The following is a 22,010-nucleotide window of genomic DNA, read 5'->3' as shown; positions in this document are numbered from 1 at the left end:
CTTCCCAGGGCACTTACTCTGCAGACTTTACTCTCTCTGGATTCTTCCAGCACTCTGAGGTCACCGCTCTGTGGAACAGGCAGAATACATTCCATTCGGCAAGATGGGGTGCATGTGCGGAGGGAGCTGTGGGTTCCCTAGGTAGAGGGCCTTAAGAAGGCGGTCTGATGATCAGGAAGACAGGGTTGGAGCTGGACCTGGATTTGCATGAAAGCACCTATTTTCATTTAGATAAAGATTTATTTGCAGTGGCTTTCAAGGAAGTGTCTGCTCCCCAGAGCCACCCCTAGGTGGCAGCTGTGTGCGTGTGTGTGTGTGTGTGTGTGTGTGTTTCAATCACTTCCTCACATCCTGGTGTGTAGTTGGCATGGGAAATAACAGAATCATGCAGATGCTGTTAGAAAGAGTTATTGAGATCCTTCCTTTATTTCATAAGTGGTCACCATCCACGTGCTATTGCTTGGCACTGTGTGAGGTGCATGAGATGAATAAGATGTCAGTTAGGCACCAAACATGTCATACTCCCATCAAGATAATTCTCGCAGGGCTTATTTGCAAAAGGACTCTGTGAAAATAGTGTGGGTCAGGTTTCGGAGAACCACAGGAAGTGACACAGAGGAAAAGAACAGCCAAGGGTCAATTATCACCCCCAAGCCTGGACAGACAGCCGGGCAGTGGTCATTTGAATGTGGAAGCAGGGGGTCACTGGAGAAGGTTGCCTTTGGAGAAGAGGACCTTTTGTGGGGGACAGAGGAAGCCCATGGCAACATCTCAAGGAGGAAGCAGAGGGACGAATATGCTGACCCCACTTTTCTTGCCCCACCCCCATCAGCTGCTGAGGCTTCTTGTTAACCGAACCAATGGGAAGCCAGAGGACAAGGAGACCCTGGAAGGGTAGTCCACAGAGGTCAGTCTCCAGGGAGGGCAGCAGAAGGAGGAGAGCCGAATGGTCTGGAGGAACAAGAGACAGCAACCCGTCTGTTCCCCAGTTCCACGCTCGCAGCCATTCAGTGGGGTGGACTTGAGGGCCGCCTGCACTCGCCTGAGAATGCAGCGGCCCTGACCCCATTTTACCTCGACTAGGTTTTGCCCTCCCAGATCCATTCAGAATATTCTCAGATCCTCCTTATCAGTTCTTACCCACAATTACTGTAAACAGTATTTGTTGAACTAACAATGAAATGTTCTTTGGTAGCAGTTATATGTAAAAGAGCTGACCTTCAAGGGAAGCCAGTTCTCTAGAAATTGTGGGAAATGAGCAAAGTGAGGGGAAGACGGCAGAGAAGGGAGGGAGTGTATTTCTAAACCGTCCAGGGTGGTACTGCAATGTGTCAACAGCAAAACACCCCTCCATATTTTATCTATAAAGAAATAGACCCATAGATGAAGAGAACAGACTGATGGGTGCCAGAGGGGAGGGGATTTGAGGGGCAGGGGCTGGGTTGAAAAGTGAAGGGATTAAGAAGTAAGGATTGGTAGTTACAAAATAGTCACAGGCTGTCATGTACAGCATAGGGAATATAGTCACTAATATTGTAATAACTGTGTGTGGTGCCGGGGGCATCACTTCGGAAAGCACCCGATTGTGTAACCACTATGCTGTACACCCGAAACTAATACAAAAAAACAGTGAGTGTCAACTGTTATTGAAAAATAAAATTCAAAAAACAAACTCAATATGTGAGAGCAATACCTTAAAAATATTTATTTCATCTCTAAAAGAATAGGGTGACGTCTAAGGATTTTGTGAGGATGAAATGAGCCCAGGCATATACAGAACTTATCATAGAGGCTAAAACATTTTTTAGTTTTAAATATATTCCTTGACAAATTATTTCAGAGTCCATGAAGAAAATGGGCAACACAGTTTTCTATGGAAAGACCAGCGTCTGGGGCCAGCTGACCATGAGCAACCCTTCCCCTTTCTGGGCCCCAGTTCTTCCATTTGTAAACTGAGGCCATTTTGAGCAACAGGTCAGGTTTGATCTAATGGACAATGTAAATTGTGTAACTGACCATTAAGTTTCTCTTTTCCTGCTAACTACACAGACCAGATGTGTCAACCTTCGGTAGCAATATACAGATTTGGGGGGGTATTACTCACATTTTTTCTCCATCTCAAACCCTTTTCCTTCTTTCCTTTAAAATTTGTTAGTTATGGCTCTGGCTGGTGTGCTCAGTGGATTGAGCTCAGGCTGCGAACCAAAGGGTCATGGTTCGATTCCCAGTCAGGGCACATGCCTGGGTTGCAGGCCCGGTCCCCAGTGGGGCCCATATGAGAGGCAACCACACATTGATGTTTCTCTCCCTCTCTTTCTACTTCCCTTCCCCTCTCTCTAAAAATAATAAAAAATAAAATAATGAAATATTTTTTAAAATTTGTTACTTATGAAAAACATTTTAAAACAATGCATCTCAGTAACTTGCATTAATCATGTTTTTTGGGAAAAGGTGGCATATTTTTTCAAAAGATTTTTCATTTACTTGGCAGGGGGGAAACATCAGTGTGTGCTTGCTAAGGCTGGAATAAGGTGGCATATTAATGAATACACGATTTCAGCTGGCAAGGGGGAAATGAAGCTGAAGATAATTTTGGTTAAAAGCATGAGTTTTTGTTTCACTACCTGGACAACTTACTTAATCTGCCTTAGTTCCTTCAGTTATAAACTGGGGCTAATAATTATTCTTTTCTCATAGGAGAAGTGTGAATATTCACACTTGGTAAGTGTTAGCTGTTGTTACTAATATCAGTGTTATTTTATTTCTTCCTCCCAAACCAATTCTTATGCCCATTACAGATCCTCCACCATCTGGTGTCTATGAAGTAGGGCCTGCCAATGGATTTTAAATGGACACCTAGGTGTCCTAAGTAACTCGAGGGTGTCCTAAAAACCTGTCAACACTGCCACACACGAAAACACAATGCATGGGACACAGCTTTGCAAAGGGCAAAGCAATTCTCGCCTTATCGCTGCGGTCCTCTCATGGCTGATGGTGCCGATGGGTTGGATGTGAAGGAAATCTGAATGCAGTAGAAGGGTGGCTATGAATTTCACTGGCAACATGTAAGCTAAGATTTCAGTTCTGCTTATTCATTCAACCCACTTTTACTGATCTCCTGTTTTGTACTAACTAGTCTCTGAGGGCTCAATGGCAAGCAAGATGGACGCATCCCTTCTCTTAGGTTTAACATCCTGCTGACGGAATGCAGGCAAGTGCGTCCACAGTCACAAGTCAGCGTAAAAGCAGAACGACAGAAGAAACCCAGGGGTCTGGAGACAGCTCACCTGAACCCCAGATGTGGAGGGATCTTGGATGAAGTGACATCTAAGCACATACCAGAAGGATGGACAGAAGTTGGGCAGCAAAATGGGGAAAAGAGTGGGAGGGGGGAGGAAAGGAGGACAGATCATTCCAAGCAAAAAAAGTCCAAATCGTGAAAAAGTCACAAGAGAGAACACAGCAAGTTTGGGGAACTAAAAGACTCCCTACATCTGAAGCACAGCAAGCTTGTTCATGGGAGAGCGTACAGATCAGGTCCTGAAGCCACTCGCAGGCCGTGGGGAGGAGTTCAGGCTCCGTGCTGAGAGTGGAGGGAGCCAGTGAAGCGCTCAAAGCGTGGCCAAGGCACGTCCTTTTTTTTTAATAACTCAAGCTATTTTCCACATTCAGAAGGACTTTGGAGTGTATCCAACCTACTTCGCTCTGTAGAAGGGGAAACAGGGAGGTGGAGTGACTTGCCTAAGAACACTCAATTGCAAAACGAAGACAAACAGGCAAGCCTCTGAATTTTCCAACACAGTGGTTACAACAAGACCCTGCTGCTTCCCCTTGCAAGTAAATAAAAGTCAGGGGTCAGAAAATGATTTTTTCACCAAAATCTAACCAAACAGATATGTAATAGTCTCCTTTGTTTTTAAGCGACTTGTTCTTAAATGGTGAAAAGACGGAGAAGAAACAACAGGGAAAAAGAACGTATTCCAGAAATCTACACCATCCACAATAAAACTCCCTTTCGTGTCAAAGCCTATCTATTCTCTCATTGTTGCGTATTTGTAATCACCGACACTCACAATCCCAAGGATCACAGTAGGAAATGTAAAAAAAAATTTTTTTCTTTAAAAAATTATAGTTTTTTAAAGAAAGAAACCTCAGTTCCATTTTTTAAAGCCATCCTTCACAGACACCCACGCTGCTTCTCACATGGCATCAGGGACAGATACGGATGTGTGTGTATATAGATACATTGCTAAAAATAGCAATTTAAATTAGAGTGATGTACCATCAAACCACAGAGGATGATGGTGTCTGAGTGCTTAGGAAATGGTGGGAAATCAGGGAGGAGAAACACTGCCAAGCCCTTTGCTGAGACTTGAGTAACTCTGCCCCTCTATAAATAGCCCCTGATCCGAGGAGCTGAGTGATGAAGCATACATTTGTGGGCCCTAGGCAAACATTTCCCTTAAATCTACATACCCCTTAGATAGTCTCAAATGCTTTCCAATTATTGACCCTATGAGGTAGCTAGGGCTCCTTCTATCTCTGGTGTCATCTCAGGAACAGAGTAAAGAAGTGACCTACTTCAACGTTAGAATTTAACCTGCTCTGCCTTCAGCCTGGTCTGAAGGCCCACCAGGCTGCATTGGGTGTCAATGAGAACCACGATCCTGGCAAGCCCTAAATGACAGAGTAAGCCTTGAAGAGAAAGGTGTGTGTCCTCTCAGTTCCTGCCTGGGTTTGGCCAAGAATTACCAATACTTCTTCATGTCACCATACCTTTTCCTTTTTGTCCCCTAGGCAGTTAGTTCTTCCTGAATGAAGTTCAGGCAGGTCCTGCTTAAGAGATGGCAGCTTCAGGGATTCAGCTTTAAGGAACCGAAAGGAAATGCCAGAAGTTATTCTTGACCAGGGAGCAGCACTAGGGACCAGATTCAAAAGGTCCCTGTCCCCAAGCCCCAGGGTTTTCTCACTTCGCCCTGTTCCCTTCCTTCACAGAACTTCTCCTAGCTGTAATTGGACATGCGCTAGGTTAATTCGTGTGTGCCCTGTCTCTCTCCGGTGATGATAAGCTCCAAAATGTCAGGAACCCCGTCTTATGTACACCAGTGCATACCCAGCTCCTGGCACGCTGCTTGGAACAAAGTAGGTGTTCAATAAATATTAGATAGATAAATAAGCACTTGGAAATAATATGAGATCCCAAAGGAGCCCAAGGCTTCTGTCCTGCCACCGCTGCAGGCGTGGTTCCAGGCATTCGGAGACTGGGAACAAGTGCTCCCCGTCTTCTCTACCCCCAGAGCAGGGCGGCTGTCCGGCCTGGGGCGGAAGCCAGAGTTGCACAGGTCTGGGATGCACAGGCCGCATAGTGGGGCACACCCGGAGCCCCTCGCCGCAGCCATTTCCTCCTCTTTGTGTGACAGCCGCTCGGCTAAGGCGCCGGGCAGCGAGGCGGAGGAGGAGACTCGGCGAGAGGAGGGCGGGGCCGAGGGCGGGGCCGAGCGCCGCGGCCGGCTAAGCGCTGCAGGGCAAGAGCATCCTGCGCCCGGGCGCGGGGCCCGGCGGTATCTTTGGGCCGCTCCCCTGGACCTGCGGCAGAACCAGGTAAGCGGCTTTCGCAGGCCTTGGGGCTGTTGAGGGGACCGGGGTGCAGCTGGACATGGCGATGTGACTGTGAGGATGCGCGAGGGGCCGGCGCCCCTTCTCCCAGCCTGCGGGGGGCGCTCGGCGCAGCGCCCCAGCTAGCGCGGCCTGAGGGCCCTCGGAAGCCTTGGAGGCCGAGCCCCAGCCCCTGTACGATCTCCTTGCTGCTCCGGCCTGCCCGGGGCTCCGCAACGTGGATCTTCTGCGGGAGGCGCGGGCACGCGGAGGGGTCTGGGCGCAGCGGCAGCTGCAGCAGGTGCACTGCCTGGGCCGGAGCTGCCGGCCGGAGAGGAAACGGCTCTAATCCCTAACCCCTGAGACACCTGCAGCGGCTGCGAGCCTGGCGACGGCGACATCCCCGCGCCCAGGTAGTGCGTGCAGAGCGCCAGCCTCCGCCTCTGCCGCCGTGTCCACCATCTCCTCCCCCAGGGCCAGCGAGAGCCGCCTGGGCCCGCCTGGCAGCTGCCTCCGGCAGCCAGAGCCCTGCAGTGAACCTGAGCTGGGTGGGGCGAGGGGGAGAAGCAGCGCTGTTTGCGGGTGGGGGTTTTAAAGACAGGGGAGTCTGGTTTGACCCGCTTTGAAGCCTCCAGGCCTACACTAGCTGCGCTAGTTGGGGGCAGGGAGGAGGTGGGGGAAGAGGATGAGTGGGCTGGCTTCTGGGCGAAAAGGTTGGGTTTTCTTGCACTCTGAACAATCAGGAACCTGCCTACCTGCCTGCTGTGGCTTCAACTTTTCAGAACAGCCCTCCCCCTTTATGGGTACACACCGTCTATGTGAAAAGGCAGAGAAGAGGGTGCGCTCTTTTGGGGGGTGGGGGCAGGAAGCATGATATGATAAGAGTATTGCTCCCAGAACAGGGATCCCGGCAGAGAAGGACACCGGCTGTTTGGGTGCCCCTCTCAGCCCAGGGATTCTGACTTTGAATTAGAGTTTCCTCCACACAGCAGAAACACCAAGGGCTGGTAGCCATCAGCTCCCCTTCCAGCCAGGCCGGGAAGGAAGCAAGGATATTTTCCAGCTGGCTCCTGGGAGCTTGTACCCCTGTGGAATGAGCAGGGAGATGGGGGCAGTCCTGTGGGCAGGAGGGTCAAATCAGGAGAGTGCTGATTCCCACATTCCCCATTTCCACCTCCTGCCTGTGTCCCCTTCAGCACAGGGGATCTTACCTTTTTCTAGGGCACAGGCCCTGTAGGAAGATTCTGGCAACCCTGAAGATGACCGATGCTGGAGAGCAAAAGTCTAGGTCCACATCCCTGGGCAGGATTATCAGGGCCTTCGGGTTGTTTTCTCCAGCATCAGCCTTCTCTGTGACCCTGCATGAGTGCCTGTCCTCCTTTCCACACAGTGCCCTGTGCTTCCCATTCTCCTTGTTTTCGAGAAGGGAGGCAGTGACCATGTTTATCCTCAAGAGCTCAATACAAAAGCATTTCCCATTCCACACAGAGCAGGTGCTTTGATGTCATTTGGCCAGAAAGCAAACAGAGGATGAGGGGCCTTTTAGTGGGAAGCAAAGCTTTAGGTCAAATACTCGGTATCTTTAATGGTGGAATTTCAGGTAGTGGGCTGGAAGTAGGAGTGCGAAGCTGCGTAGCAATTTGGGGGAACAGTTTCCTGAAATGACGATACCTAGCAGCTGTCAGCTCTGTTTGCTGCAAGGGCAGCTTTGGCCCTGAGGGCAAAAATATCCTAGGAGTGTGTATGTGGTCAGGGGTCACTGTCACTAGGATGCCTTTGTCGAGCACCCAGTGTCCACATGGGGGAGGAGAAACTTTCCTCTAGAGAGTTACTCAGAGGCACTGCTTGCCATCTGCCAGGAGAGCTACTAGGCTACAAGAAGGGTGTGTTGTCACTTACACAGCCTGTGTCTCTGGCTAGTTGTGCACGCTGAGCCTCCAGCTGGGGGCAATAGCTCTCTGCTCACTAAGCCTCTTTATTATTATTTCCTAGGCAGCTCTGACTGGTTCTGTAGGCACCCAAGCCCGCCTTGTTCAGTCGCAGGTGGATATGGAAATGAAAAGGCATTGGGCCAAACGTAGGGCATAAAACCCAGTAGGACTGAAGAGTATTCCTCAAATCAAATCAGGCTGACCTGGAGAAGGAAGTCGACAGGAATTTAAAAATGAGGAAAGGGCCCCGGGAGAACATGACATGTCCCTTCTGATAAATTGTGCCTTCTTGGGGCATTCAGCAGGCCTCCACTGCTGTCCTTGACCAGTGAGCTGAATTAGGTGATGAATAGGCAACAGGCTAATTAACGTGGGGAACAGGGCTCCTGGGAAATGGTGCACAGCTCCAGTCTCCATGTCTGAGGATCGTCGGCATTCTCAAAGGGCTTTCTTTGGGGCACTCTTGGCCCCAGGGTTCCACCAAGAGCTTCACAAAATGGCCTTTTGTAGCCCCCCTGTGGCCACCGTAACAATGAGTCTATTTCTTTGCTGGCAAGTATTAATTATTCACTTGTAGCTGACGAAACCAGACATCAGTCACCGCATTGGAGCCTTGTAAAAAGGCCTTTGGTCGTGTTGTTCTGAGAAGCGAAGCCACCCATGTCTGGGGGCCAGAGGATGGGCCCTGCATTCGTGGTGGAGGTGGGACAAGGGGGTGGAGCGTGCTGCTTGCTACCTTTGGGCTGGTGAGGTGGCAGCCGGCTGTGGCGGGGTAGGAGCTAGTACTCCACTGGATGCTCTTATTAAATGAGGGATATGAGAAAGTGCTCCGTAGAGTCTAGCACATAGAACTATTCTATTCCTATAGTTATTGTTAAATGTGTTAATTACAGACTCATTAAGAATGTGGCTCGTGTGTAGTTAACCCACAGCTCGTTTTTAAAAAAGTCTTTTTTATTCTATTGCAGTTGTCCCAACGTTTCCCCCTTTGCCCTCTCCTTTGTGCCACCCACCCTGGGCCCCCACCATCCATCTCCACACTGTCATCCATGCTCATGGGTCATTCGTACATGTTCGGTGACTAACCCCTTCCACCATTTCCACCTTCTTTCCACCATTCCCCCCTTCCCCCCTTTCCTCAGACAGCTGTCAATCTGCTCCCTGTTTCCATGTCTCTGGTTCTGTTTTGCTCATTAGTTTATTTTGTTCATTAGATTCCTTTTATCAAGTGAGATCATATGGTATTTGTTTTCACCGACTGGTTTATTTCACTTAGCATGATGGCCTCCAGTTCCATCCATGCTGTTGCAAAGTAACCCACAGCTCTTATCAACCCATCTACCCCTGGAGCCTTCCAGGAGTTTGCTTTTCCCAGGGGGATTGGTCTTTGTGACCAGGGAACCCAGCCCCAGGTTTACCTGCCAAAGGACGGAGTGACAAGACACGGTGTCAGTAAGGACTTCAGGTAGGAAGTGCTCCTGAGTAGCACACTGAAGGTGGATAGAACTCGAGCAGGCAGAGAGAAGGGGGAGGGGCTGTGCTGAGCAGAAGCCCAGAGGTAGTTCTCACATTTCCACACAGAGGTCAGGAGGCACCTCTTCCTCTCTGTGTGCCTTCAGCATTTTGCAACCGAACAAGCATGTTGAAGTCACGTTTGGCTTCCCTGGCCGACAGAGCAGTCCAGTGGACTTAGGACACAGGATGGCTCCCTGACTTGCTGGGTACCTTTCAGTCAGCCACGGCCTCTCTGACTTTAAAAACTGGGCCATGGAAAGCAGCCTGCCCGGCCTGTTCCCTACCTGTCACCACAGGAGCCCACAGATGAGATAATGTCTGCGAGTCCCAGTCTAAGAAGAAAAGGCCATGGCAAGGGAAGAGAAGGAGGTTCCGGGATGTGTGGTTCTTTTGGATGGCTGCCCTCCATCCGTAGAGGAACAATTTATTAATTCTATATTGTGAGTCGGTTTAAGAAGACAGATCTGTGACCTCTCTGTGTCATGGCTCCAAAGGGAAGCTGAAAGGCATGTTGTGATTCACAGAGTCTGTGAAGGCCCCTGATGGCCTTGTCTGTACAAAGACACTTCAGATTTCAGGCAGTGGGTGTGGGACGCCTCCCAGGACGCAAAGAATTTGGATATTGGCTTCCCAGCCATGGTTAGTATGCCAAGAGCTATGTGTGATGTTCCTCAAAGGACAACCATTCAGGCGATACTTCTCGGACTCTGATAACAGCAGAAAACTGATTGGATGCAAGTTCTTAAAAGAAGTTGGGTTGAGAAGTCAGAGCTTGGGTTCAGGCAGAATTTCTCACAGGGAGCTTTCTGGCTGAGTGATACACATGGCCTTCTGGAGAGGTGGCCTTCTGGAGAGGTGGCCGAGAGAGACCCAGTGGTGACTTCATCAATAGAACTTCTGAGTTTGTGTTTGCATCATTGGTATGTCATCTTAGAGCCATGGTTCTCAGGCTTCAGTCTCTTCATGGACCGGAGGCCTGGTTAGTGTGTCTGTGTTGTGTGGTCCCCGTCTTCTAAAGAATGCAGGAGATAAGGTCTTCCGCAGGAGCGAACGGGGGTGGAGTGGTTAGGAAAGTTCAAGAGACTCGGAAGTTCGGAGCAGCTGCCTCTGTGGGTGGAATAAGAAATCAACCGGAGATGAATGAGAGGATTGTCTAACTTCGCTGAAGGCCCAGCTGAGATCAAAGAGCATGTGCAGGGCCGACCCTCATAGAGGGCGCTCAGTGACTCAGTGTTGAGTGAAAGGGGACCTGGGAACAGTTTTGACTGGGCTTTTAAAATGAGGTGCCTTGAGGCCCATGTCGGCAAGGTCTATGTAACTGGCGAGTCAAACGGAGGGTCCGCTGCCAGCCTCCACGTACACTCTTTTCACTTGGGGAAGAACGATGACTTTCTGCTTTTCATGGTTGGAGGTAGAAACTGCATGACAGAAGACTTTTCTAGAGGTCTCTCAAGAGTCTCATAGTAATAAGAGTAAGTATGCGTACCTTGAGAACCAGAATGTTCTACATTTTGTATTTTTTTTAAACTAAAAGACATGAATTTTGACCATTGGCTCACACATTCAAGAAATCACTCATGAAGTATTAACTAAGCTAGTAATGCTAAATAAGCAAGTAATGCCTAACGTGTGCCCAGTTGCTATGTTCGTTGCTATGGGTCAAACTCCATAAAAAGATGCGTTTGGGGGAGCCAGTTAATTAGTAGAGCATAAAGCAGGTCATCATGCAGTAAGAAACGGCGGGCTCTAGACTGTGAGTGCTGTAGGAATCCAGAGACGTGAAGGTTGCGGTGGGGTCGGCCGGTCGCATCTTCATGGAGGTGGCCTGTCTCCATTTGGGCCTGGACAGTGGTGAAGGGTAGCATCTGAGAAGGGGAGAGAACAGCCCAGGAGGGAGTGCAGAGCATTTGAGCAAAGGCACAGAGCAAGAATGCCCGAAGGCAGGTCGTGGCACCCTAGACACCCGGGCCACAGTGGGTGGGGAGTCCATGTCGGAAAGTATGATGGGATGGAGTGCCCCGTCTATACTCAGAGCCATTTGCTTTTGAGTTGGAAAGAGGGGCTTGAGTCCAATGATTCCTAACTGGTTGTTTTGGGTTTTGCTTTTTTTTTTTTAAGTACATGTGATGGGCAATGCTGACGTCATACCCTAGTCCCCTCCCTAACCCCACCCCATTTTCTCCCACTGAAGGAAAGAGATGAACAAACCAGCAAGGGAGGACTTTGAGCCCCGCCTCACACATAATAGGAAGCACCTTCTTTGCAAGCCTCAATACCTGAACCGTTATTAGTACCGGTTGCCAAGGCAACCTTCACAACAGAGCCTCTGACATCACGGTTGAGAACCGCTGCCAGGCCGCCCTTCACGTCGGGTTGGCCAACAAGTCTGTATGATTTTTTCTGTAAAATAACACACATTTTCATTTTCACCAATAAGTTTATTGATTTGGATATTTTGAGTATGTCAGCTGTCTCCCATGTGGTAGAATATTGATTGTTCTCAATTAATGTCCTGATTTGATCGCTATCAACTTCAACTGGTCTACCCCGACCATGGAGCATCGTCCAGCGAGAAATCTCCAGCGAAAAGTTGGCAAACCACTTTCGACACATTTGATCAGTCACAACACCTTCTCCCCACACCACACAAATCTGTGGTGTCTCAGTTGCATTTTTATCTTTCTTGAAATAATAAAGCATAATATGCCAAAAATGTTGCATATTTTCTTCCATCTTCAATATTAAAATGGCTACACAAAAATTCACCAATTTTGATACTTTTTTTAAAAACACACGCTGCCATGACAGCTGTCGCAACACAATCTAACAAAATTGTTTCAAATCGTGCTCCAATCTGGTGGCCAGACTTGAAGTCCCATTTTTTGGTTCCCCAGCAGATGCAGTGGCTTCCCTTTCTGAGTTTTACCAGGTGCCTCTGAGAGGCAGCTCCTCCCCCCCAGATAAAAGTCACATCGGTGCCCCTCCTGGGGTGGTTTGTCACAAGCCCCAGCAGGAACAAATCAGCAAGCTGCTTTCGGTGGCATGACCTCCCCACCCAGGAAGGTGGTATCTGCGTGTTGGGTGATCAGCAGAAAGGCCACCTGGCAACCCAGGAGGCAACTGATAAATCAGCACAGGCAGCGGCAAGCCGGGTAGCCCTGCCGGGATCTTTTACTTTGCTGTTGACAAAGAGGAAGGTTGGCCTCCTCCAGAGGCCCGAGTCCAGGCTGACAGCCCTCTCTGCTCCGACCTCAAGTCCCCTGTGTGGACAGAAGCTGCAGGGGACAGGGCCTCTGGTCCCAGGAGACCCAAGGGGAGGCCCTGATGTAGCAAAGGCTGCCCGGAGACAGTGCTGGGGACCGGCCAGCTGTCTGGGCTGCTAGAAAGGAGGGCTCAGGTTGCTGTCTTTTAAAGTAAATGTTCAACTTTTGATCAGAGCAATAACATACACATGCTGTTAAGAAAATCAAATAGTACTGAAAGACTCACAGTGAAAAACAGCCATCCAGTGCCCACCAGACCCCAGAGACTGCGCTTGAACGTGCTGTTTTTTTCTAGGAGTTGCCTCCAGATCTCTAAACGATAAGCTGCTGCTTCTTGATTTATCTAGTCTGTGCATTGTCTATTTACTTCCTGCTGTGATGGATCAAGATTTCGCTTTCTGACACCAACCGTGCCGTCCCCTGCCTTGATCTCTCAATACCGAGAACTCCATTGTAACCTCAGTCCTATCAGGACGCCCAAATGACACAAACCGGAGGCTGATCACCAGAGAGCCGGGTCTCGTCCTTCGATTATGTTTCCTTTCTTGAGGGGCTTTTTGTTTCATCACAGAATTAGAATTCATTCCCACCTGCACCCCATGCCTCTCTCTCTCTCTCTCTCTCTCTCACATTCCCTGTTTTTTCTTTTTACAGTCTGTCATACCTGTTACTGTGCTGGGTCCCTAGGTCTTCTCAGGAAGTTACAGTTGGCCCCAGCACTGTCCCTAACTGGGCAAGTGACCGTGTTCACAAGTCGTCCCCATCTCTCAGCCTCAGAAAGAGAGCTTGGGGACGAGGAGGGAGAGGCCGAGATCCACCTTCTCATGAAGCCCAACCCCTCACAATAGAGGTGTTTATTGTCTGAGAAGTCTCTTCTCTTGGGTGGGGCAGCCCCAGAACCTGACCAGAAACCGTTGAACAAAAACAGGTAGGGGAGGGGCAGGTTTGGGCTGTGTCCCTGGGTGGTCCAGGGGTTAGTGTGGGTGTGTCTGCTGCTCTCTCTCCCCCTCCCCCCCACTGCTGTCCCCTTTTTGTTTTTGTTCCACACAGACTCTGCTCGTGTGGGCATGTCAGGCTCCCCAAGCTCCCCGTCCAGCTCCATCTCTCTTTGTGTCACTTCTGTTCCTGTACCCCAAATTGCCCAAAAGTAGTCCTGTAGATACTAACACTTCTGGTAACAACTTTATTGAGATAGCATTCACATACTGCATGATTTCCCCGTTTAAAGCGTACAGATCGGTAATTTTCAGCCTATTCACAGAACTGTTCACTCACCATCGTGATCAAGTTTAGAGCATGTTCATCACCCCAGGTAGAAGTCTCGTGCCTCTCAGCAGTCATGCCTGGCTCTCCCAGGCTCCACCCCCAGCCCCAGCAACTGCTCATCTACTTTGTGTCTCTATAGATTAGCCTGTTCAGGACGTTTCCTCTGACAAAGCTTATTATGCTCCTTTTACTTAGCATCATATTTTCAAAGTTTATCCATATGGTAGCCTATCTCCCTTCCTTTTCATGGCTGACCAACATTCCATTGTATGGGTCTACCATCTTTTATTTATCCACTCCTCAGGCTGATGGACCTTTGAGTTGTTTCCACTCTCTGGCTATTACCAGTCATGCTGCTATGAACATTTGTGTACACGTTTTAGTGAGGTTGGGTGTTTTCATTGCTCTAGGGAGTCCATCTAGGGGTGGAACTGCTGGGTTCTGTGGGAACTCTGTTTTCAGATTGGAGGAGCTGCCCAGCTGTTTCCCAGTGTGGCTGTGGTACCCCTTCACGCTCCTGCCAGCCACGTGTGGCTCGGGGCTCCACCCCACATCCTCGCCAGCCCTGCTGATAAGCCCAGGGGGTCCAGCGAAGGAGCAGTCATGTCAGAGAGGGGAGGGGCCTCGGAGGGATGGGTGAAATCAGGGCATGCAATGACAGAGGAGAGAGATTTTATTTCACAGGTAACTGTTTACAAAGTACAGAAGCCTTGAACTCAGGTGCTCGAGGGTTACCACTGGAACCGTTTTGATGGAGTTCCTTCTAAGATGCGAACAGCTTTATTGCTGTTCACATGCCTCTCCTCCTCCCTCGCTTTGAAAACCCTGGAGTCCGGGACATAGCGATGCCTCTCTTGACGTCTTGGGTTCACTGGCCTGCCACTCATTGAACGTAGAGTTCCACGGAGTTAGAAAGGTGAACTTAACAGTGTGCTAGGGGCTGTGTGTGAATCAGATGCAGCGCCCACCCTCAAGGGGTTTAGTGTTTGGGTCAGGAGAGAAAACATGGGAACGCGAATGATAAAGAATTACGGAAGCACTGGGTTCACTGAGGACCAAAGGGGCAGGTGGATTCAGGTACAGGACGGGGTGGTCAGGAAGGCTGCTTTAGGGGCTAGGCATTTTCTTAAGGGTCTCCCAGCTCTGCCATCATTCTGGCATCATATGGAGAGTGTTGCGTTGTGCTGTGAACCGTGGTATCGGTGATACCTCTGCAAGGTATTGGAATGGGGAAAGTGGTCACTCCCACGCTCCATGGCTGAGTCTCCTCCCCACACACCACTGTAAGGCCTGCAGCTCTCAGCATCCGGGCTGCCTCTAACCTGTGGCTGTGTTTTGCAGGTTGGGACAGGTAATACCCGACAGGTGGCTCTAAGTGGCTCCTGTGGGGTTTGGAGCCACACGGACTGACCTCTGGGTTAGAGGGAAGTTCCTGTAAAACTTCATTGCCGGTTTGCTCAGAGCGAGCTACACAGTCCACTTGGGAAGTCTTTTGAGATGCCCACAAGTGACTGTCCTGGCTTGGCCCCTACATCCACAAAGAAGCTCTGCAGGTGAAAGGGTCTCAGCTCTAGGGTAGCACTATGACCTGTGGACCCGCAGCCTGTCACAGCAAACCTGGGCCCTCACGCAACTCCAGACACACCCAGCTGACCCCATGATGGAAAAGCCGGCAGCCCTCCAGATTTCTTCTCGGGATATTTTCTTGCCCAGTCAAAGGCTGCTTTAATTTTTTTTTTTTTAAGAGAGACCATCTGAGCCACAGGAAGCAAACACAGGGCTCGTGGGCCGAATCAGGCCCTCCACCTGGTTTTATCCAGCTCGGCACCTTGTTTCTACCCGGCAGCAGCGCTGAGCTCCCACTTAATTGTTAAGGAGAAGTTACATTTATACAGGCCTAACATTACATCCGGCCCTCCGAAGGCAACTGCAAGGCTGATGTGGCCCCCGGTGAAAATGAGTTTGACACCCCTGCTCTAAGCCTTCTTCTTAAATTGTTTTATATTTACTTATTTACTTATGTTTTATGTATAGATACATATACATATATTTCAAATTTTATGTTTACGTATGTATTTTAGTTGCTTTCTAGCTGGAGAGATTTACAGATAGGGAAAATATATCCTGGCCTTTTGATGTTCATGAAACCCAAAGTTGGCAGTTACCTAGTCTTCCTAGGTGATGAGAGTCTTGTTCTTCTTGAGGAAGGCAAAGGCAGCCACGTGGAGGCAGGGAGACAGTAGAGTGCCTGGTAGCTTCCTACAGGCATGAACGTAGGGGTGGTCTGGAAGAAAGGGTGCAGAACTGGGATTCCAGCTATGCCCTTTGCTCAGCTCCTAGCTCAGCCCCTAGCTGACCTTGAATGGGAGTGTGCACTTCTCAGTAACGCCGTGCCCTCCTTTTTAGAAAAACAGCAAAAATAACGCCTGCCCTCTCTTAAACCTCCAGGGTAGTCGTGATTGAGGAAGTCAATATGAAAGATCTATGGAACTGAGACATGCATGTGTGATAATAAAGCCTTCCCTTTTTGTAGAAGAATTGATTTGTTGTTTAATTCATCCATTCACGCTACCAAAAAGAGGCCACCAGACGAGCTAGCATTTCCCCGGTGCCTGCTCTGATCCTGTTACTGGACTAAACGTTCCACATGCCACAGAGTTACCTAGCTCTCGGAGTAAAGCCCCGAGGGTGGGGACTGCTGTGAATGAGCACCTTCTTACAGAAAAGGAAACCGAGGCGGCTCAGGGAGGTTATGTAATACACTTAAGGCTGTACGTACAGCTAGTGAGTGGCAGGTGACGGATCTGAGGCCATAGTTCATGCTTAACGACTATACTTAGTGTAATAATCCCACTTCAGTAAAAATGTCTTACTTTTTTCACTTTCCTTCCAGAACATCAAACAGCAAGGGACAGTGCAAATCTTTTGCTTAAGGGGTGGTGGGGTTTGGGGTGTGGGTAGTCCGAACCTGCACTCCCAAGGCTGGCTTCTTTATGCAGCCTCCATGCTTTGGGGGGGCCCACCTCCTCTGGCTCACGCGCTGTCAGTCAGCTCAGCCGCGGGTGGTGGGGGCACCTACAGCCCTGCTCAGAAGCAAATTGCCTACAAGCCCAACTTGTTAGTGCTGGTCTAGGGACTCCAGGCCACCGCGTCTGGGTTTGTTATGAAGATAGGGAATTAAAATGTGCCGTGAANAAAAATGTCTTACTTTTTTCACTTTCCTTCCAGAACATCAAACAGCAAGGGACAGTGCAAATCTTTTGCTTAAGGGGTGGTGGGGTTTGGGGTGTGGGTAGTCCGAACCTGCACTCCTGAGGCTGGCTTCTTTATGCAGCCTCCATGCTTTGGGGGGGCCCACCTCCTCTGGCTCACGCGCTGTCAGTCAGCTCAGCCGCGGGTGGTGGGGGGGCCCACAGCCCTGCTCAGAAGCAAATTGCCTACAAGCCCAACTTGTTAGTGCTGTTCTAGGGACTCCAGGCCACCGCGTCTGGGTTTGTTATGAAGATAGGGAATTAAAATGTGCCGTGAATACCCCACACTGAGAGGTGGCCGCTGTGTCTGGCAAATGATGCTCTCAGAACACTGTTTATCTTTAAATATCTTATTAATTTCTCTTCCAAAATGACAGAATGGCCATGTGTTCATAGACCGAACAGTCTAAGGAATGCTTCTCATTTGCAAGGTTGTATAACAGGCAGGACACTCAGGCCAGAAAACCCCTTATTTCCATGTATATCTCTGTTCAAATCTCCAGTATTTTTTTTTCTTTCTGATTGATTCGGAGTCGGCAGTGGCTTTCAGCACTTGAGTCAAAAACGTCTGATTCCCTTCTCCCCTTAGTGAGGGGTCCGCAAACACATGGAGAACTCCATTAGAGAAGGAAGGAGAAAAGGAAGAAAAGGAGAAAAGGAAGGTTGCATTAATGAAATAGAGACTCCTAACGTACTGGCTTCTAGGCTATTCTCTCAGGATTCTCCTCAAGGGAAGTGCAAGGTTATTACTGTGTTAAAGTGGGAAACCTTAAGGATCATTCTGGTACGTGAGTGTTTTGATGTCTGCAAAAGCTCAGAAGAAACTCGGGTTACGGGAGAGAGGGGAGGGGAGAAAGGTCCTGGCAAACAGGTGTCAGGGCAGGAAAAGGAAAGGAAGGTGAGAGCTGGGAGTGCCCGCACCGAGCTGGGGGGGCTAAATGTTGAACTGTTTAAACCTCAGCATTTATGAAAGTGGATGAAAACATAACAAATCTCTGGGTAAGCATCCACAGCATCAACCATTATTACTGAGCAGCTGGTTTGTTCCGTCTAGTTCCCATTCTTCCTCCGTCTGGTAAGCAGCCTTTGAAGCTAACGCCTCTATCCTTTCCTTCGTATGTTAGGAGGTGTTTCTAAAAGATAAGGACTCTTCTAAAACATAGCCTCAGGATTATTATCACATCTAAAAAAATAACACTATTTCCTTACTATCATCAAATATCTAAGTCAGTATGAAATTTTCCCGTTTTCTTACAAATGTGGTCATTTTATGGTTACGGTGCTTGGTCTGGAATAGGATCCAGGTAAGGTCTCTAAGCCTATAGCTTCCTTCCCCACCTCATTTCTTTCTCTTGCAGTTTATTCGTGGACGGCCCTGAGTCCGGTGTCCAGCAGAGTTTCCCATAGGTTGTATTTTACTGATTCCATCACTGGGGCATATTTTAGTGTGTTCTGTGTTTTCTGTCTGTTGGGGTTAGAGGCCTGATTCGGTCCAAGTTTTTTGTGTTGGGTCCAGCACACTTGGGAAAGTAGTTCTGTGTTTTCCCATCAGGAGGCACGTGATGCCCCATTCTTTCCTTTAGTACCAGTTCATGGTCAGCGCCTACATCCATTTGATAATTGGGGGTTGGAAAAACAGAAATATTTTAATTCTGTCACAGTTTCTGGGGGGAAAAAGAACTTTATAGAAAGAAACATGTGTCTTTGGCGATTCAGTTTTCCAGTGGTATAGTCCATCTGGGAAAAACAGCTTAAGTGTTTGCTTCTTTCCTTTTATTTACCGACTTTCCAATAGACGTTCGCAGGAATCCTCCAACTTCAATGAAGTAATACAACCCAAGTTTGTGTTAAGTGTGTTTATGATTTCATGGATTTAGACGTATTTGATATTGTTTCAAGTCCACCGAGTTATGTTAGTGGTGTTCATGGGAGCCCGTACTGGGCCAGTGGAAGCTGCCTCCCACTGGCTCCTGGGTCCCTTTGACCCAACCCCACTGGTTTCAGATCGACAGCTGCTTCTAAGCCTGTTTTGTAGGACAAACCTAGGTTCCCCCCACAGCTCCACCACTTGCCAGCACTTGACCTTGTGCAGTTACTTAAATTCTGAACCGCTGCTTGCTTCTCTGTAAAATGGGAACAATCGTAGTACTTTCCTTCAGAATGCTGATGCAAGATTAGAACAGTCAAGGGTTTGGCAGAGCATCTGACACAGGGCAAGGGCTTGAAAATGTTTGATTTTATTATTGTTACTTGAATTAGCGAAGAGCATTGTCAGAGCTTTGGAGCTCGCAGATCATCATGCCCCCTAAAATCATTAACCCTTCCTGCAAAGTGGAAGTTGATATTAATGTAAGAAAGAAGGCCACCTTTTGTGTGGACTGGCAGCTGGTTTTGCTGAGTGCCCCACTGAGAACTGAGGAGGAAGAAGAGAGAAGAGGAAGAAGCATAGGTGTGGGAAGGACCTGAAACCGTGGCAGGGGGCCAGGTGCTAGAGGGGGAAGTCACTTCTGAGTGCCCCGTTCCCTCATTGGATGTGGCCTTGGCCGTCGCCATAGAGCATGCCACGGGTTGTGTTGAGAACTCAGTGAAGTGTGACTCACAGTTAGCTGCTCAGCCCCATCTGGCCTCCCAGCTGGAGGCCTGACGGAGATGTTAGTCTAGGGGCAGCAAGCCGTTGGGAACACTCCAGCTGTTTCAGCACCTGACCCAGTTCTCATGCCCCTGATCCCCTTCTCCCCTGCGATCTGATGCCCCTTTTCCTAGTGAGGGAGTCAGTTCGCTGACACTCACAGTACTCCTGCCCTTAAGTGTGCTTCACACCTGCCTGTGATTGGTTGGGGGGGGATGCCAGGGAGGGGGGTGGCTCTTCGTTTCCTCATTCACATGTGCTAAGGGTTAACTTATTATTAATCTTCTTACAAAACAGCTTTTAGACTTTTGTCCATCTAGTCTGTTGTTTGTCTGTTTTGGTTTGCTTTGTTTCTTTAGATCCACTAAAGTTCTAAAAAAAAATACTGCTTTATTTAGATCTACTCTTGTGTTCTCGGTTCCTATGTTCTCATTTCTTTGGGTTGGTTTTTATACTTTCTTTAGATTTGGACTGGAAAATTCAGTTCACTTAGTTTCACTTTCCTGTTTTCTACTAAACACACTGAGGACATTTATTCATGCTCTAGCTTTCCGTTCTAAATATTTTATAATTTCTATTTGAATTCCTCTTTAGCTGTACATAACCTTGAAGTATGCCTTTGTAAATTTCCATAGGTATATATTTTGTGTTTTTTGTTTTCTTTTTTTGCTATTATTTGCATTATTCACTGCTGATCTTGTTGCACTGTGATGAGCAAATGTGACTGCCTTAGGAGATTGTGTTTGGGAAAACTTGATGGCCGAGGTTATGATTTGTTTGTACCAACATTTCACTTTTCTTGAAGAAGAAACAAGTTAGATAGCTAAGCTGTTCAGATCCTCTTTAGTTTCACTGTCTGCGAGTTGTCCTCGAAGTCACCACACTCTGCCAACTTCCCGGACACCACAATGTCCGTGCAATGCTGATTTGTCTGGCGTGGCCCACAAAACGCACCGAGGCCAAGGAAGATGGCGGTTCTTCCATTTTTTGCAAATAAAGTTAATACCACTGAAGTCTGAATTCTGTTAGTCTCAGTTGAATTACCTTGTAAATCCTGGGCTCCGGTGTCAGGTGGATGATCTTGGCTGTTGCAATCATGGGTATTTGTGCTGTGCAATAATCTAAGCGCAGAACCGGTAAATATTCTCATAAAGAACAAAAGGTGGGGACTGGCTGTGGCTTGTGTCCTGGCATCAGGCATTATTTGAAGTCCTTTGCCCTGGGTCACTGGCTGTGTGGGTGTCATATAACCTCCCTGAGCCTTGTTCCTTCATCAGCTATGTGGATATGATACCACCTACCGGGCTGATCACAGAGCCTTGTGGTGCGGCGCAGCCGAGGCAATACACATAAAAGTGCTTTGTGAACGATGAAGAGATCCTTGAGTATCAGCTGCAGATGGAGGGCACCTAGTGAAGAAATAGCGAGTGTGGTCTCAATGCATGCTAACTCCCTTTATTCTCCAAAAGGAGCCTGGGCAGGTGGCATTGAGAGAAGTGTTTGGAAGACCCTGAAATTCTTCATGGTGCTTCTCCTCCTTTCCCTCAGTGAGGAATAAAGAATCAGCAGCCATGACGACCCACGTGACCCTGGAAGATGCCCTGTCCAACGTGGACCTGCTGGAAGAGCTGCCCCTCCCTGACCAGCAGCCATGCATCGAGCCTCCGCCTTCCTCCATCATGTACCAGGTCAACTCTCCCAGGGCTGTGGGGGCTCAGGAACCCTGGGGATCCCCCACGAGGGTTTGCTTTGAAGGCAGAGGGAAGGGGCAGGAGTGCATCTCGGAGGTGAAAGGTCGTGAGCTGATGGAGTCCCCGGTGCCCTGAGGGAGCTGAGTGTAAGGAATCGATTAGCTAGTAAATGTGCCCCAGAGCTGTTCCTCGCCCCCAGGGGAGGCTTGTCGCTCCACTCTGACCCCAAATACCTTCCTGGCTGTTCTTGCTGCAGCACCAACCAAGACTCTGGCAGCTCCGACCTCATGAATTAAATATTGTAATTTAGAACCCCCCAGAGCCTGCCTGGGTAATTACTTTTCCTTCATGTATGTGAGAAGAGTTCTTCCACTCCCCATGGCAGCTAATGGCCCAGGGAAGCCCGTCACAGTTGTTTGCTTTTGCCTAAGATGGGTGAGCTCGTGCTAAACCATGATGGGGCGGGTCAAAGCCCACGATTGCCAGGGCACAGGGGGCGGGGCATCGTGAGGCCAGCTTCTTCCTTGCAGCTATCCCCTGGTTTGGGTCTGCAGGATGAGCATGACCTTTTGAAAGTTTTCGGACTGCTAATTCAGGCTAAACATAAATGCATAATATATTTTACATTTCATTCATGGTTAGATTTACGAAACACATGCCTGGAGGCTCAACTCATAAACTTGGTGTATTCACATTTTTTAACCCAGATTAAACTTTAATTGTATAAATATCTTGTTGATTGCAAGTAGTACAGAAAAGTATAATAAAAATTTCTGTAACTATGTCTATATGTGTCTGTGTATATAGATCCCCACACGTCCCTTTTTACCATATAAATGTATATATTTTTTAATATAACAAGGGTGTCA

At 48.7% G+C, this 22,010-nt stretch overlaps 1 protein-coding gene across 4 annotated transcripts in view; it reads left to right on the top strand.

Annotated features, from left to right (window-relative positions):
- Window positions 1-5,485: 5,485 nt before the first annotated feature.
- The window catches only part of CYFIP2 (cytoplasmic FMR1 interacting protein 2), a 107,550-nt gene continuing 91,025 nt past the window's right edge, over window positions 5,486-22,010 (top strand). Inside the window, exons 1-2 of one of the 4 annotated variants that reach the window (XM_037044815.1) lie at window positions 5,486-5,601; window positions 20,999-21,138. In XM_037044815.1, coding sequence (XP_036900710.1) covers window positions 21,022-21,138 — 117 coding nt within the window. In that variant the 5' untranslated portion in view covers window positions 5,486-5,601; window positions 20,999-21,021. Of the gene's footprint in view, window positions 5,602-5,649; window positions 6,138-19,241; window positions 19,307-20,996; window positions 21,139-22,010 lie in introns of those variants that run through there. The other 3 variants (XM_037044811.1, XM_037044813.1, XM_037044814.1) reach the window with 3 other exon arrangements.

Source organism: Sturnira hondurensis, unplaced genomic scaffold, assembly GCF_014824575.4.
Source record: "Sturnira hondurensis isolate 20B ecotype Veracruz unplaced genomic scaffold, ASM1482457v3 Scaffold0004152, whole genome shotgun sequence".
In the NCBI taxonomy this organism is placed as follows: Eukaryota; Metazoa; Chordata; class Mammalia; order Chiroptera; family Phyllostomidae; genus Sturnira; species Sturnira hondurensis.
The sequence above is the reverse complement of the archived record's forward strand: the minus strand, read 5'-3'. Positions and strand labels throughout refer to the sequence as shown.